We start from the raw sequence: 17,887 nt of genomic DNA on the forward strand, positions 1-17,887 counted from the left end.
AAAGCTGTCAAAGCTGCCCTGGTTAGGGTGGCCTCTTGCAGTTCAGTGTAAGCTGGGAAGTCTGCTCGAGAAGCTGAGTAAATAGTCTTTAAGCCACATCAATTTGTGCTTGCATGCTTGGCAGCCTTGAACAAGCTGACTGTAAACCAGCAGTTAGATGGTGAGGGCACTAATACCAATTGTAGCACACTCATGGTAACTTAGAAATGCTTCTTGTTAAGGTTGAAGTCTGGTAGCATGTTTTTGGTGTTTACTTCTAGTAAGTTTAGCCTGATCTTCTGTTTTGTGTATTTAAAATTGAGTTGTAAACTTACCTTCAGAGTATATTTCAGTTTAAGCAGCTTTGATATTTTTTTTTCCTTCACCTAAGAATCCATACTATAAACTGTCTCAGAGTTAGTCTTGGACATTTGCTTTATGGAATCAAATCAGCTCTGTCTGGACAGGGCACGGCAGTAGTCTTTGTAAGGAGTCTGATAGGCTTTAGAGGCAAGCCTTGGGGTTCTTCTCATGCTTTCATGGCTCACTTGCCAAGTTGGTTTTGTTTTTAAGAAATGCTTACTATCTTCTAATAAATATTGGTGTGAGCCCAGGCTCATGCAGTGTAAGGTATGGTCTGGTGTTCGTTTCATTACTAGAGCACTGTGGATAGTATCATGCCTGTAAATTACTGATCCTTTGGTTTCTTAGCAAATTCCTTATATTGCTGTGGCCTAAAATAAGGTTTGCTGCTTTAATTGCAGCTGACTTCAACTAATAAGACACAAGAAGTCTGCAAGTATATAGCCTTGCAGCAGTGAGTTTTTGCTGCTCAGTTCATTCAGGCATTTTCCATTTTTTAGGGTAAGGAAATATTAGAAATTGTTTAAAGTGCCCTGAGGACTTGTTCAACTTCTCTGTAATGCTCTTTTTGTTCTCCAACTTCTTCAATAATGTTAAGAGATTTATTCTTTGATAAAATATAAATATACAGGTGTTTGTAGGATTTAATTAAATTAATTCTTATGCATAGAATTCTGAAAGATTTTAAAAAATATTTAATGAAATAATAATGGTTGATAAGTGTGCAACTAGTCAGTCTCCTAGGAATGATGTGGAGGAGTTACTGAACTATTAAACTCGATACCTGGGAAGTTATGTTGTTCTGCTAATTAGGGCCTCCCAAATGAGATAAATACTGTACCTGGGGTAGCCATTATTAATCCAGCGGTGGAGGTTTGAAGTCTCTAACATTAAAGATCCCTTTTTTTAAAGAATGGAGTTTGTAGCAGTCACAAAATCTTCTGGTGTGGCTTAAGATTGATTCTTGGTGCGGTTGTTGCTTGTGCTGCTGAGGACAGGCAGCCTGGGGAGAGTGTAGGTGCTTCCCTCCACAAAGGCTTTTAAATGAGGTGGTGAGGATGCCTGGCCAGCTGCAGACTACTGAACTGACAGAATTGTGGAGGATAGATGCCAGGCTAATGGTAAAAGTCAGTAAGGCTTTCAGAAGGGAAAGTCACACTTCACATTTGTCAGTGATTTGAGTCTCCTTTGGAGAAGCATTTATCCCAAACAGATATTCTTGGTTTAATTCTTCAAAAGGAGTCTGTGAAGGTCGTCATGCAAGGCTCTGAAAGCAGGCTTCTGTGGAATGCTGTGGGTTGTTTCTTCATTCTGGTCTTTTATTCATACTTTTCTTTTAAAAAAATGGTAATTTTTCAGAGTTAAGTGCCTTTGTGTGCTGGAATTCTTTCTTATTTGGCTGTTTATGTGGAACAGAACAAACACTGAATAGCAAGAAGAGTTCAGTTCCAAGCTATTTGTGGCACAAAAAGTGGAGGCCACCTGAAAACGTCCATATTTTTGGAGGAAGCTGAGTCATAACAAGTCAAATTGGTTGTAGATGAATGTAAGACGTGGAAATCCTAATTTAATACAGACCTCATATGGACTGTGAGATGGATTGGCGCAAGATTTGAGATTTTTAGAGGTATTTGAAGTTCAGTTAGGACAGTTTCCCCTATGTACTGAAAACTGGTGAATCCTGGAAAAAGGAATATGGTGTTATGCCCCTGCCCAAGTACACTGTAAGTCTACATTTGCAGTGCAGTGTGCTTTGCTCCTTCTCCTGGTTCCTCCCCCAAGCCTCCTCAAAAGGAGGAGTATGAAATTACCTTCTAGAGGGAGAAAACTGAACAGAAGATTCAAAAGTTCCGTAGGTACTTGTCTATCTTCGAGTTATTGTGATTCACTTTGATTTTGGTAGAAACAGTGGCTGCAATGTAGCAGGTTCCAAACAAGAAGTTGTTAACAAAAAGGTGGTTATACTGTGGAACCCTTTGCTGCGTGATGTATTAGCCATATAAAAAGGTCTGGATACTTTGAGGGGTGTGTGGTGGGGACCCTCTTTACTCTTTTTGTGAGTGTTGGGGAGGCACAAATGGCCGGAGGCTGAGAACATTCTGGTGAAGCTGCAGTGGAGCTTGTCTTACTCATGAGCCTCTCTCTGCATCCAGCACTTGCATCTCACCTCTGGTGGCCTGTACCGGGTGTGTCTGATCCCAGCTCTGACCTGCTGTGATTCATGCCATTTTTGGCTGAATCACTCTGTTAAGTATGGAATGTCGAGGTTAAGTTGATGTTGAAGGCTTATGTTGGTGGTTATCGTGAACTTGCTTGAAGATGCCTAAAAAAATTGTAACATTTAAAGCCTGATGTTTATTTTACTGTGCATTGCATTAGATCCCATAAACCAGTGCTGGTGTTCATGGTTTCGTTTACTTAATTGCTCTCAGACAGTTTCACTGGGTTGTGGAGCCACCTGCTTAGTCTGAGTTCTTGCTAAGCAAATTGCAATCCCTCCCAGGAGATGTGGCAGATTGGTCTCTTCAGTACTTCTGCACAAAGTGCAGATTGAAAATTACTGGAAAATGCCTGTCAGGGCTACGATTTTTCTCATTTCTAGTGTTGCTGTTACGGTTTTTGCTTTGCAGGGGCACGTGTGTTCATGTATTAAGTCAAGCAGTGTAAAAGTTACAAATGCAAAGTACTTGTCAGCAAGAGCTCTTTCTACTCTGTTTTCTTGTTTCTGCCCTTTTGAATCAAAGGATATTTTAGGAATTCAGATTGTATTGAGTGTGTATGCACAGCACAGAATTACACAAGGCAAGTTTATTGATAATAGCTTCCCCTTTTAAAAGAGGTGTAGTTTATAGGGCTGTTAAAGAGGTCTGTGTCAATAAATGGTGAAAAAACATTCTCTTACTGTATGTTTTTTCCTATAATAAGTACAATATCAATTTTATTCTGCCAATAATAAAGAATACAAACGGTGATTACAACTGTTACTACCAACTGCATAATGTACCAAGTTTTGTGTCTTCTGATGATTTGAACTTGAATAATTGAGAATCTAGTGAAGGGACAAAAATGCTGTTGCTGTATACAGAGTATCGTAATAGTGAAAGCTTAGATACTACTGTGCCATGAATACATTGATCAAAATGTTACACTGTGTAGTGCTGGCTGCTGTTCTGTTGTACACCACTGTGTGTGTTCTGACTCAGCACTCTTTTGCGTTGCTCAGTCCCCAGGTCTGGGGAAGAATGATGTGGCCTGTCCATTTTGATAATCAAAGCGAGCAAGGATGTATTTAGGTTGTCTTCCTCTTTTTGTTTCAGATGATGAGGTTAACTGCTCTTACCAGCAGAGTAATAGCAGACATGGGGTGGCCGTGCATATATAAAATCCTGGTAGGATATGGAGGATGGGTAGACAAACATGTTGATGCTCTGGAATGCTTACCCTGGGACTAGAAATTTAAGATGCTTGAGATACGGCTTTCTTGGCCTCTGTGACCCGAAGCCCCTTCCAGCTGATCCTTTTTTTTTTTTTTTTCATTTTCTAAAACACTGGTGAACTGAAGTCAATGTGGAGAGAGGGATGCTGTTTGGAAAACCACATGGAGAGGTTTCTAGTCTGTCTCTGAGCCTAAGTGGTGTCATGATGCTTTCTTTTTGTATTGCACTACTTCAGTCAGTGCTGCAAATATCCATATAGTTTGTAATATGAGGAACATTTCCAACACAGATGCTGAACTCCTTCAAACAAAATGGACAGAGCTTGCTATCAAACTGGTGAATAATTTGATAATTATTACCTTAGAGGCAGTAGCTAGTGAGTATTGGCTAAATTTTGACTAAGGTTCTTAATTAATTTTGTCAGCTGCAGTAGGGAATAGATGGTCTGTTTTATGCTGATGACACTGTTTTATAGATGTGCAGTAAAACAAGGCTTTTTAAAAGGTCCAAGTGTTAAATGCCAATTAAGAATACTGGCAGTGTTCTGATGTTCCTATACTGATTGTGCCTCGGTTTGGTCAGAATTGTGTATCAGTAATTTGATCAGCCCCAAGTATCTGTCAGGTCACAGGAGAAGGTGCTGATCAGAATCTGTGTCGTTGATGCCTCTGAGAATTTTTTACTACAGAACCTGATCACCATTGTGACTGAGGGAGATTTCCAGCATATCTGACTTCCAACGTTCTTTCCATAAGGCTTGATATGTAAGCCTTGTCCTTTTTCCCTAGGCTCTGATGTTCCACATTTAGTCCTTGGTTTCCTTCTTTAAGCAGCACTTCCATCAGTGTTACAGAGCATTGAGAACGTGAATAATTTTTTTAATGATTCCTAGGTGTTGCCAAAACTCTACCCGAGTTCTACACCAAAATCTTGGCAACAGGAGCCAAGACACTGCCTGGCAAAAAGAATGTTGAAACTGTTGAGTGCTGAGAGGTCTGCAGGCAGGATTATATGGAAGTAGAGTAGCAGGCAAGACTGCAACAAATTATGTCTTAAAGAAGTCTTAATTGAGGAGTGGCTGAGGGAGCTGTGATTGTTCAGCCTGGAGAAAAGGAGGCTCAAGGGAGACCTTCTCACTTGCTGCAAGTGCCTGAAAGGAGGGGGTAATGAGGTGAGAGTCAGTATTTTCTCCCAGGAGCAGGACAAGAAGAAATGGCCTCAAGTTGCATCAGGGCAGGTTTAGATTGGATATTAGGAAAAAATTTCACACTGAAAGGGTGATTAAGCATTGGAACGTGCTGCCCAGGGAAGTACTCTGGGAGTATTTACAGAGGCATGTAAATACTGCACTTGGGGACATGGTTCAATGAGAACAGGACAGCTGGACTTAGCAGTTAGAGAGGTCTTTTCCAACCTAACGTTTCTCTCATTTGTTCTTCTAATAAAACTTGAAGATGTATTTATGCAGCTATGTTGAAATTGCTCAGCTGGTTTGAAATGCTTATTTTTCTTATTGGTGGTTCTGATGCTCCATCATGTTTCTGGCAAGGCAGCCTATTGATGTGCAGACCTGTCTTAACAGAATGTCAATGTGCAAGTAGGATCAGAATAACGTTAAAGTGTTGGTGATGGTTTGGATTTTGTGTTTGCTAAGTTCTTGTCGAGAGACAGCAGAACCAATTTTTAAATTGCAGTATTGTTGTGAACGAAATTTCACATAGAATTGTAGAGTAGGTTGGGTTGGAAGGGACCTTTAAAGGCCATGTAGTCCAACCCCTGCCCATTAGGAGTGACATCTTCAGCTAGATCTGGTGGCTCAGAACCCCTTGAATGTTTCCAGGAAGGAGTCATCTGTCACCTCTGTGGGCAACCTCTTCCAGTGTTTCACCACTATAATCATAAAAAATGTCTTACTTTTGTCTAGTGTGAATTGACCTATTTTAGCATAAAAACATCACCCCTTAGCCTATCACAAGAGGCCCTGCTAAAGAGTTGTCCCCATCTTTCTTACAAGGCTCCTTTACACAAGCTCACCATCAGACAGGTCAGTGTACAATTTGGGTGGAACTTCACTGCATCTTTGTTACAGACCATCTTAAAAAACCTGAAATTATTAAAACATTTAAGCTGATCAGGGAAGTCTGATTGCTGTGTTTAACACAATTTGGTTCGACACAATAGTTGTCCTCAGTCTTTGAATGTGATACTGCTCTTTATCTAGTCTTCACATAAAAATGCTTTGTGAAATAATACATCACTTGAATACCTTCAGAGGCACTGAGGCCTTGGAGTGAGGAAGTGAATTGGTTGCTGCAGCTGCAGTCTCTCTTCGAGTAGCCAGCTGAGATTTTTTTGTTCAGATGACTTCTTGGAAATGAGTGTTAATGTCTGAGATGATGGGATGTTCTTCAGCCATAAAATTGCCAAACTATGTATGTGAAAAATAGAACTGTTCTGTTAATGTGGGGCCTTTTTCAAAGCTGCAGATGCTCTGTCTAGGGAGATACAGTTTGTAAACTCTTCCCTGCACTATCCTGATGTTGTAAATAGTTAAACATAAGTCAGATGTAAATTACATGATTGAGTAGTGATATATGAAATCTTTGTTTTACAAGTAATGTTAGTGATTCAGATCCTTGATTCTGTTTCTATTTAGTAGTGCGAGGGATTTTAGGTCTTTAAAAAATGACATCGTACAAAAAAAAATTGAATTTATGAATGGCATTTTGCTAAGTAGATGCAGCAAAGCATTTTAATACAGGAATCAAGTCTTTTCTTGGTTTTCATTGTTGTATCCTTGATAGTAGGATTTTTTACCTTTATGATTACGATTACTTTTCAGGTGCAGTGCCAATTTGACATCTGTAGAGGCACTTGATACTTACCTGAAAATACACAAAATAGTATCTAGATTAATTGCATGGCAGTCTACAAGCAGATCATGTCATTGAAAAAGGGAATAAATGAGATTTTTGCCAGATGTGGTAGTATCCTTTGCGTAGCAGAAGTTCTGGATAACATTTTGGCCTTGCCACAATTTCTCTTTGAGGTTTCAATGTGTAAACATTCATGATTTGGTTTTAGCTTTAGCAGGAAATGACTGCCATAAAGGGGTGATGGGGAGCATCACGTTATGCACTACAGATAAGACAGTTAAAAAAAAAAAAAAAAAACAAAAAAACTCAGCAAATTAAGTTGAGCTTTTAGTGTACCAAAGACTTAATGCAGTGGGCCAGATTCTAGTGGATGCATTTCAGCCACATTTGTCCTGATAAGTAAAAGACTTGAGAACACATAGAGACATCAAGCTTCCCAACTGTGAAATGTCCATCTGTGCTGCAACTACCTGAAAGGAGACTCTAGTCATAGGGGGGTTGGCCTTTCCTCCTAGAAGCTTCAGGATAAGAGGAAATGGCCTCAAGTTGCACCAGGGGAGGTTTAAAATTTATATGAGGAAAAATTTCTTCACTTGAAAGGGTTGTCCAGCATTGGAAGAGGTTGCCAAGGGAAAGGGGTTGGATCACCAGCCTGAGAGATATTTAAAAGATGTGTAGATGTGGCACTTAGGGACATGGTTTAGTGGTGAACTTGGCAGTACTGGATTAAAGCTTGGACTTGGGGCTCTGAGTCTTCTCTCAACCTAAACTAAGGATGCTGATTGTCTTATCAGCAAGCCAAAAAACTGAATATTGAACTTACATTTCCTCTCAGTGTGGAGTGCATTAATTTCTCTCTCCCATTCATGTGTTGGGTTTTAGAAAATGTGATCTTGTCTGTCCTCCAAAAATCACATTTGTCTCTAATTATCTTGAATTCAGTTCTTATTCTAGGTCTGAGACTGAACTCTATAGGATAAAAATGTCAGAACAAGGATAATGGATTTAATTTTCTCCAGTAGTTAATCTATTTTAAGTGCACACTTGACTCAAATAGCTTCTGGTTAAGCGCTGCTGTATATTTGAGGTCTCGCTCAGCATTGCAAGAGTTGTAAAACCATGAATGAATGTTCACTATTGCTACATTTTTAGGTATACTTGAATAAGTTTAGAAAGCATACTTAGCACATTGTTGGTATTTTCCTAGGATTCTTTAAAAATGATACTAAGCATTGTAAGTTAACAAAGAAAGTAGATGAAAGGGAGAATTTCACCTTCCCCTAGAGGAGACTCCCAAGTTTTGCCACAATCTAGGTTATTTCTAACTAGTTGAAACTAGTTCTCAGTTAAAAAAAATCTCAGAGCTTTTCTGTTGCTGTTTAAATGTGAATTCCCATAGTATAACTGTTTGCATCTGATGGGAACTCTGGCCATCCTGCCAAAAGTCAGTCAGGCAGATCAACCTGATCTAATATCAGGGTTGACTCTCTTTTGTTTTGAGAGTTGATTTTGGTGACCTCCAAGGGTTCCTGCTGACCTAAATTGTTCTGTGATTTAATATGCACTTAGTCATGGTTAACTGCAAGTGTCTTGAGTTTCAGGCAACAAGAACCTAAAAAGTGTCTGCATTTAAGCCCTTCCTCACAGGCTGGGGGAGGACCCTTGTTTTGCCCCCTTAGCCAATTACCCCAAAGTGAACATAGGTATGTTTCTGTATTGCTTTCACCCTGTGAAGTAATGGGATGATCTGCTCTGATTGCGAAGGAGTTACTATCTCTGTATTAATTTAACACAGATTTTGCCTTTATCCTGGAAGATTGATGGAGTGGGAATGATCCATGAGAGAAAGCACTGCTAAAGCACTCAAGCACATAACTGAAATGACATATCTTCCCCTGAGAATAGCGATCTAAATTACAGCAGGACAGTATTCCTTATTACCCAAACATGGTGCCAAGTTAAGCCTGGTTTGGTGGTTTTTCTACAGTGAAAAAGCTTAAGTGACCTCAAATCACTTTCATGCTTACTGACACAAGCATGTCTTTAACTGGTTTAAACAGATTTGTTTTAGTGATCCACTGTAATGATCAGTAGTTGATTTAAATTATTAAAACCTTAGTGATTTAGGAAATACCTTTCTAAAGAGGAAAAGGGACCTATGTTCCCATTTGGTTTCTTCCATGTGTTCCCACAGTTGAATCACACTGTTTGCCAGTTAGTTATGTAAATTGTGTTCTAAGTAAATCCATAATCAGCCCTTAGCTGTACTATTCCAGGTAGAAATTAAATGTTTTATTTTTTTCATACCCAGGTAAATTCTCCTACCCTGATACCCCTATATCAATTTCTGAAGTTATAATTAGTCTATCCTACTTCATGCTTTCTCTCTTCTTTCCAAAAGTCTGTATTGGTAACTAGAAAAGTCTCCTGTCCTGAGATGTCTTCTTCCAGGAAGTCACCACGCCAGGGAAATGGGATTTTGAAAGGCGTGTGTAAATTCTGAGATTAATTCTTCTCAAAAGTTCTGTTGGGTTAAGAGTTCTAACTGTGCTTTCTGTTTTAAGAATTTCTGAATTGAAGTAGATATTGCTGCTTCCCTTTCCTATTTCTGTTGAAAAGGAATTACTTTTTTATAAAAAAGTAGACCATGAGAGTATTGATTGCACGTTCTGAATGCTAAGAAGAATTTAATATGAATAGGTATATTTGCCTAGAGTTTGTTAGTGATCTGATCACCATACCTTGCTGGATGAATGACTGCATTTGTAATAGTATGTTAAATACTGTGGCTTTAAATGCATTTCAGTGATTCTATTTCATCTCTTTTACAGAAATGTTACGAACAAAAACAGTACAAAAATGGACTCAAGTTCTGCAAGATGATCCTTTCTAACCCAAAATTTGCTGAACATGGAGGTAAGTGCAGACTCAAGATTTTTTTTTGTGTCCTGTCAAGGGCTTAAATGTATTATTAGTCTATATATATATCACAATATTGGGAAAGAGAAGAGCCTGTTGTGGTGTGTGATTCTGTTGTTATGACTGAATAATTACTCTGGATTTTCAGTCTTTGTGCATTCAGATCAGATTTCCACTTTGCCTTGGTCAAACACTCCTGTGAGGTGAGATGCTGAATATGAAAATATATGGTGGAAGCAACACTTCAGTGAAGCTTCCAACTTGCCTTTCTAGGTTTCTGGGTCAGAATGCTAGTGTGGTTTTTCTTATATTCCTATTTAAAGCAAGCTCAGCTTTTTTTTTTTTTTTTTTTTTTTTTTTTTTTTTTTTTTTGTTAATATTATAGGAATGTGTTCTGCCAATAAATTAAAAATCTGGGGGTTTTTGTGTCAAGTTCTTAATCTTAAATTTTCTGTACTGCATTCCAAGTTGCTGCTTAAAGGGAGCAGAGTTGAGTGCATTACTGTTGCTGTTAATACTTGAAGCTGAAGACGGAACCTGGTGATCCTGCTTTCATAAATATTGTAGGAAACAGGGCAGCAGAATATTGCTTCTATTTACATCTATTAAATTCTATTTACATCCTCAATAGGATACTCTAATCTTACTGTATTACAGGCTTCTGTTACATTATTCAGACAGTGCTTCCTTCTGATACCATGAATTTTTCTTGTGGTTTTTTTTTTACTGTTGAAGCAACCTAACACTGAGTGTGCATGTACTGTGTCATTAAAATTATTTTCCTATTTGATGTTGTCGAATCTTGTCAAAATGTTTGACTAATCATTTTCATGCTTCCATCCATGTCTGCTGCTTCTTTGTTGTCTTCATTACTTCCGTAGAGATAAAAGCAGTTTTTTTATTGCTTCAAAGCTCGAGCGGTTTGTTCAGCTCTGACCTAATGCATTTGTCTCCACTAGCACTTCGGTTTTTATAACATCTCAGTATACAGATCTGTCTTTTCTCCTCTTGCTGCCTCTTAAACTTTTCCAGGACAGCTAGCTGCCTTGGCAGTCCACATACTACGTGGATTTGAGCCATTAATGGCTTTGAAGCTTGGGACTAAAGCCTGGAATGAACAGCTGAAGCAGAACTAAGCCAGTGAAATGATCTGATGGAAAGCTGCACTTGTCACACTTAGCCTCAGAGAAAAGGAGTTTCAAAAGTTTAGTGACAAGGTGGCAAAACAGATGGATTGGTGTGGCTGGGCAGTTATCTCCCTTGCATGTGAAGGCAGGATTAGCTTGCTCCCATTCCCACTGTGTGGATATTCCTTTTCACGCATCTTAATATTATTTGTAAGGTATCATTCTGGCTTTTCTCTGTTCTTACAGTGTGGATGTAGGACAACTTAAAAACAACAACCCCCAGCCCCACCCTTGACTAATCTTGGATCATCATTCACTTATAAGTGTACTGTACAGAAAAAGTGTTAAATGAGTCTATCAATAAAACTTAAACTGCTGTTACAGCTGACTTTGAGATCGCAGTCTGTTGCCATTAATACTGGGGAAGAGGTGGTAGCTGGAGGAAAACCAGAGCATTATGGTGAAAAAAGTGACTAATCTTCTGGCAGGGACCAAAACAAGTGGCCTCTTATTTAACAAAAAACCTGAAATACAAATCTGGAACAGCTTTGAGGCACAGTGCATGCATTACATGCAACTTGCTTGTCTGTTGTGTGCCTTGAAGAATGGGCGAAGAGGGAGAGCAGTAGTCATACCAATGTACTGTTTGAAACCCTATCTCTCTCAGAATGTTCACTAAAATGTTATTGCATTGATGTCTCTTACACTCCTAATATGGTAGCAGTAAATATGCTTCCCGTAACTAATGCTTTGTAAGAAGTCTGTTACAGGGGAACTGACTCTGACAGAGATTTATTTCTTGTGGTGTGATACAGCTTTTTTCCTTGGTCTTTGCATCTGGAACTTTAATACACATTAAGGAGCTCTCTAAGTTTGCTTTAGCTTAATGCTAACTCCCTCGAAGTCAGCTAAGTGTATTTTTTTTAATTAGTAAAAGTTTGTGTTGTCTGTGTTCATCACATCTGTATGATGCTCTACAAGTGGTATTTTTAAGACCAGTTTCAAGGAAGGAAATGCGTCCATGTAATAGTCTTCAGCTGTGCTAGGCTGCTATCCCAAACTAAATTTATATTTTAATGGGGGACTTCACTGTTTAACAGCTTCAAAGGATATGTGCACTGTGAAGTGGCATATGGGAAGTCAGAAACATAAGTATCTGATACTTCTTACAGAGACGCTTGCGATGAAAGGACTGACCTTGAACTGCTTAGGGAAGAAGGAGGAAGCGTATGAATTTGTTCGCAAAGGACTTCGTAACGATGTGAAGAGTCACGTCTGTATCCTTTGGAGTACAGAACCTGATCGTTCTGCTGTGGCACACTAGTGATGGAAATCTAAGATGCTGAGATTGTGACAAAGACTTCTGATGCACAAAATGCTAAGTTTCCCTTTTGTCAACGAATCAAGTGGAGCTCTGTGTTTTTTTCTTACTGTAAAAATCTAGTCTCTAATTGAGGTTACTGATAGGCAAGAGAGGAAAAGTAGAAATCATGCACAAATTCCATTGTTAGAATGAAACGCTTCTGTGAGTAAGAATTCCTACTGTAATTATGGTAGCATGTTTTAAACAATAAATCTGTGACTAACTCTTACAGTCTAGTGGAGTTTGAATAATTTAATTTGTATAATAATGCTCAGGGGGTTCTGAATGTGACTTAAGCAGTAACATCTCATTACAAAAATATTTGGAAGCATTTAATATTTTACAATGTGTTAGTAAAGTCTGGCTGCAGTAATCCATCTTCATTTGTAAAGATACTTATCTTCAAGGAAGATGTCAGGTTGTTTGGCTTGTAACTGAAGTGACTTTGTGAAAATTGTTAATGTGTCTTCCTTAACCTGCATTAGGTTGGCATGTCTATGGTCTTCTGCAGCGTTCGGATAAGAAATATGATGAAGCCATCAAGTGTTACCGGAATGCACTCAAACTAGATAAAGATAACCTACAAATCTTGAGAGATCTCTCTCTGTTGCAGATTCAGATGAGGGATTTAGAAGGGTATAGAGTAAGTATTCTCTTGGAATTCCCATTTATTGTTGTCAGTCTTCTCTTGTTCTATTCCACCATGAAGCCTTTCATTGGTAGTATTTCTGTTGCCACTCTTTTTCTGTTTCAAAAATGTTTGAAGCTATTGTTTAGGAAAGCAGGAAGAGATACTGCAGTAAAGCTCTATATAAGAGAACAGAACTAGAAATATTTGTTCTGTGCAATTGGATTCATCAGTCATTTTGTAAAATAGTTCTTAACCCATTTTTTACTAAAATAATAAGAAAAGGAGACAATACTTAAATAAGCCAGTAGTAGTACTTACTAAGCAATCATGAACCCTACAAACTGTTTTGAGTGCAAATGCTGAAGGTGGTTTTGGTAAGAAATACACTATCATGTTTCTTATTAGCACGTGAGTAACTTGCCCTCATGATGACTGATTCTGGAATCTCAGTGATGATTATTATTATTATAAATAAAACCTTAAAACTTGTCCAAAAACAGTGAGTACTTTCAGTATGGCTGAACGGATTTGTCTGTTTTACATGAAGTAGAGGACAGGACTGCGGGCTTGACGTTAGTTGGTCTTCTTACTAAGGATGTTAATTCCCATGAATTTGCTGCTGCGAAGGGAAAATGGAATCACTGACTGACCCAAGGATATCATTTGACTCAGGAGGAAGTTCTGAGAAGTGTTGCTGTAGTGTGTGCCTAGGAGAGCGAATGCCACTCTTTCAGTGGCAGTGAGCTCCTGCTTTCTGGTGTAAGGGGTTTTCTGAGATTTCAAAGCGCTATCTTTGGAAATAATTTAGGCCCTGAGGAGGTGCTTTTGAAAATGACACCTTCAGTGTCTCCACAAATAGATTTTATGCTTTGTATATATTTTTATATATACAAATATACATTTTTATATATACAAATATATTTGTATATATTTTATGACTTGTGTATTTAGAATGTAACCTCCAAATTTATCAAACAGAAATGTGCTGCTTTTCCCTATTCTGTTAGCATTTCAAAGGTGCCTAAGCCTTTTAAAAGTTATTTTAAAATATTAGCTGTCTTAGTGTTAAATCATGATAAATGTGTAGTAACTCTGGTTAAAAATTCTTCTTTTAAAATTGCTCTTCTTTTACTGAAGGAGACAAGATACCAGCTGCTTCAACTGCGCCCCACACAACGTGCTTCCTGGATTGGGTATGCTATTGCATACCACTTACTAAAAGATTATGATATGGCCTTAAAATTACTTGAAGAGTTCAGGAAAACCCAGCAGGTAAGATTTCCTGGTCTGGGAAGAGAACACGTTTTTGTATAAGGGATTGAATCTGAGGAATTAGTTCTTTGGAAATAGAAATCAGTTGTGAATTAGGAATAAATTTGTTATTTGTGGAGCTTTTTGCTTTGAGCAGAAAGATTTCCAGGAGCTTAGCAGCAGACACAAATTATACAGAAATAGCTTTCCCCCTCTCAATAAACTGTTAGGGTTGAAGATATGATAGTCTCATGTGCAGTAACTTCAGGTTTGTGAGACTTGTAGCTAGAGAAAACCTGTGATGATCCTGCCTCTTTACAGTAGGTGAAAGTATAGAAAATATTTTATATTTTGGATGTGTTTATTTGCCATTTCTCCTGCTATAGTCTGGATTCTATTACGTGTCTACACAGAATGAAATATTGTCAATGGTTTGTGTGTATCTGTATATAGTAAACTTAAAATCAATGCTTGGTTTCAGAGTAACATGAACATGCAGCTGAAAATTCTTTTATCAGACTTGATGTTACTGAGACCCTAGTAAATCAAATGGTACAATCCTAACATCACTGAGTATAGCCTTTTTTTGAGAGAGACTGTTCCCTTGTTCTGTTGGTGGTAATGCAGAGCTATAAAGTCTAAATTAGCAGAACAGAGTGGATGTGTTGATTATTCTGTAATGTGGAAAGAAACATGTTTATAGAGCCATTCAGCTGGGGAGGCATGTTGGAAGCACTGTGTAAAAATACTCAGGTATTACCTGACCTCTAGACTGTGTGTGTTTTTAAAACAAAAATCTCATATCCTGTCTGAGTTGTTATATATGGGATTAAGTGTAAGAAAGGAAATAAATGGCTCGAGAGACCAGTGTTTGTCTTGATCGCATATCATGGTCAAAAAAAGGATGTTGCATGCTGGGTGTACACATAGCTTGATATTTCAAAAGAGCTGTAACTTCAGTGTTGAGTAAAAACTGAAAAGAATTAAGTTTTAATCAAAATTGGGTCATCATCTGTGAGTGTTTGACAACCAAAAAGTCGTCATTCTCAAATGAGTCAGCAGCACCCAGTCTGAGTTTAGTGTCAAAATGACTGTTCAAGTTAGAAAGAAGGAATATATAGTAGATGGAAAAACAGCACATGTTGCATAAAAAACTGAGGCTCTTCAAGGACTAAGAGAGCTCAGTTAGTGGTATTGGCCCCTTGGAGAGAATGGAGGTGATGCTGTTGGTGTTGTCTTTTCTAAAAGGTTGTGTGTAAGCATAGTTGTTGGAGGGCTGTCATGATATACTGTTCAGTCTAGTGACTAAGCCAGATCTAAATACTGTATATGAATGCATTTATATCAGTTTATATCAGAGTCAGCTGTGCAAGTTACTACCATCTCAAATCTCACCCTAAAACAGAGATGAGCCTAAGATGAGCGCAAGCACTGATGCCATTTTCTGATAAAAGTGGAGATATTTGGGAAATTCCTGTAAATAGGAAGACTGCTTGTACTTGTGCAATGAGCTGATTTAACTGTTGATTAGCATCTTGTTAGTCAGAGACAAGTGGTGGAAAAGCTGCTTAAGCATTGAAGGACAGAAATATGCTACAAATGTTGGATAGCATGGTTTTATAGGAAATTAGTCCTGTCAAGCCTGTCCTCTTTTTTTGAGATTGTTAGAGACAGTTAAGTGGTATATTGTCTTTTCTCCTCCAAAACACTAAAAATACATATGAACACATTCGTTCCGTTTTTCTTGAAAATAGTCTTGTGCTTTGTTGTGCCAGCTCCCTGATGAGTGCAGGCCCAGGTGGAACCCCAGACCCTGGAAGAGAGAATCAATGTGTTGGATTCAGAGCGGTCAGGAGAGCCCAGGCAAACTCACAGCTCAGTTTTGCCATGTGTTGGCTCTTCCACAGTACTCCCCAAATGGACTGGTTTTGCATGTCTGGATTTTTCAGTCCTGCAGTTAAAATAATCTAGTTCAGGACATTGCCTGGATCTTTGAGGAGGTGCACATCTTGCTTACTTTCCTTCCCAAATCTTCCTTCTTGGCCTGTAGTTTGTATGCATTCAAGTGGATAAATGAACGTCTGTGATGGACTTCACAGAATATTGCATCTGACTGCAATAGAAGAGTGGTAGTTTAAAAGGAGGATTGAAGACTGGAGGGTATCCAAATGTCTTGTGAATGGGACTCTTCAACAAACAGATGTTTTTGAGGAGTTTTATGGCAATCTATATTAGGCCTGATACTGTTTACCATTCATGTTAATGAATAGACAAAGAAATGTAACATGTTACATAAAACACTGCTGTCATAATAATTGATAAATAATGGTAATGTAAGATGGCATTTATGTACTTGATTACTCAGGCAGCTCTGTCCTTTCAGATGTGAATGCAAACAGCCAAGACCAAGCAGTAAAACCAAGAAAAAAATCAAGGAACTCTCATTTTAGTGGTTGTTGATTAATATCTGAAGATGCAGTATTAAAAAGTAATGCAGCTAATCTCGCTACAAGTTGTTGCCAAAATGAGCAATCTGAGTTTTTCCTGTGTGCTTGCATCGTTTCCTTGTGCAGCACTGGCTGACTAGTGGAGGGTTGGTTCAGGAAGCCTAAGTGCCAAAAAGATAATCACTCTTTGGAAGGATTGATTGGCTGAACTGAACAACTGTGAGGTGAGAGGGGAAAGAGGAAGGAGAATAATTGAGGGAAGTGAGCTGCCTTTGTTGATCCAGGCTGCAGTTAGTCTGATTTAGTTTACTGTAAAACTATCCCTCGGGGCAAGCTTATGGGTGAAAAGTAAAATACACTCTTCATTCTGACAAGCAGGGATTTTATTTATAAAGCCCTCATTACTGAGAGGTCAAGACTTACTGATGAGCTTGTTGTCAAAAAAAGTTAGAAAATGAAAAGAACAATATGGCAAGATAAGCTGATTAGAGCAAAAGCTGTCTATGAAGGGCAGAGGGTCTTTGTTTACCATAAACAGAAAAAAACCTAGGTGGTTTTAGTACAAACTGTACGCTGGGTTTGGGAAGAATAATAACTGGGAAGCTTACTTAGCAGGGAAAATAAAGGAAGGAGTAGTGTCAGGAAGCTGATCAACAAATTAAAGTGATAAATTGCTTTTTGTCATTGACAGTTTTATTCTCGTGGCTAAGTTATCACTGGAAATGGTGAATTTTCTGTCTCTTAATGTATTAAGATCAATGTTGCTTGTCATCTGAAAGCTGTAAATTGGCCAGATGCACGGTATTTCAGTCTAAAACAGGTTATGAGGTTAAAGGTAGACATCACTGCAGGAAATGTAACAGCTTGTGCTGTCCCAAGTTGAGTCACAATTATGTAAGAGTCAGTTCAGAATTTAAATTTTGGGAACCAAGGTGTAAAACAACTATGCAATTTGCTTTACTGTTGTATGTCCCATTTTTCCTTTCTTCTTTTCCAGAACAATTTTTTATTCTTAATTTTTATTTTATTCCTAATTTTCACATCAGGCCCACAAATACAGATATGGACAGAAAACCTCTGGAGTTTTGGGGGTCTGCTCTTAGGTATGTTTTGGCTGCATCTTGTCACATTCTTTAAGTGACAGTTGTTAGGGGACCTGTGGTTAAAGAATTGATCCTTCTTTGATCCAGGAGGAGAGGGAGAAAGTTATTCTGAAACAGCAGAACTGAGTTCAGGAGAAAGTTGGACATCCTCTGTTCAAGAATTGTAACTCTTCTTGAGGGAGGGAGGAGTAAAGATGTATTGAGCAGTAGTAACAGTGGTGTGGACATTCTCTTTATAGAATATCTCATTCTTTAAAACAATATTTATAAAACAATCTGATTATTCAGATTAACTACTGGGCTTATTAATTGCTTGCCTTCTGATGAATTACAGACTTAAACTATCATTAAATTGATGACATTCCAAAATATCTTTGAAGACAGACTTTTC

The 17,887-nt window shown here is 38.3% G+C and overlaps 1 protein-coding gene across 2 annotated transcripts in view; it reads left to right on the forward strand.

The window, feature by feature from the left end:
* The window catches only part of NAA16 (N-alpha-acetyltransferase 16, NatA auxiliary subunit), a 61,566-nt gene that overhangs the window by 2,267 nt on the left and 41,412 nt on the right, over positions 1-17,887 (forward strand). For both annotated transcript variants that reach the window (XR_014592730.1, XM_083884938.1), the window contains exons 2-5: positions 9,487-9,571; positions 11,874-11,978; positions 12,550-12,707; positions 13,833-13,967. Coding sequence is in view for 1 of the 2 variants with exons in the window: in XM_083884938.1 (XP_083741064.1) it covers positions 9,487-9,571; positions 11,874-11,978; positions 12,550-12,707; positions 13,833-13,967 (483 nt within the window). In the remaining variant the exon portion in view is untranslated. The remainder of the gene's footprint in view (positions 1-9,486; positions 9,572-11,873; positions 11,979-12,549; positions 12,708-13,832; positions 13,968-17,887) is intronic.

This window comes from Zosterops lateralis, assembly GCF_965231275.1.
Source record: "Zosterops lateralis genome assembly, chromosome: 2".
NCBI lineage: Eukaryota > Metazoa > Chordata > Aves > Passeriformes > Zosteropidae > Zosterops > Zosterops lateralis.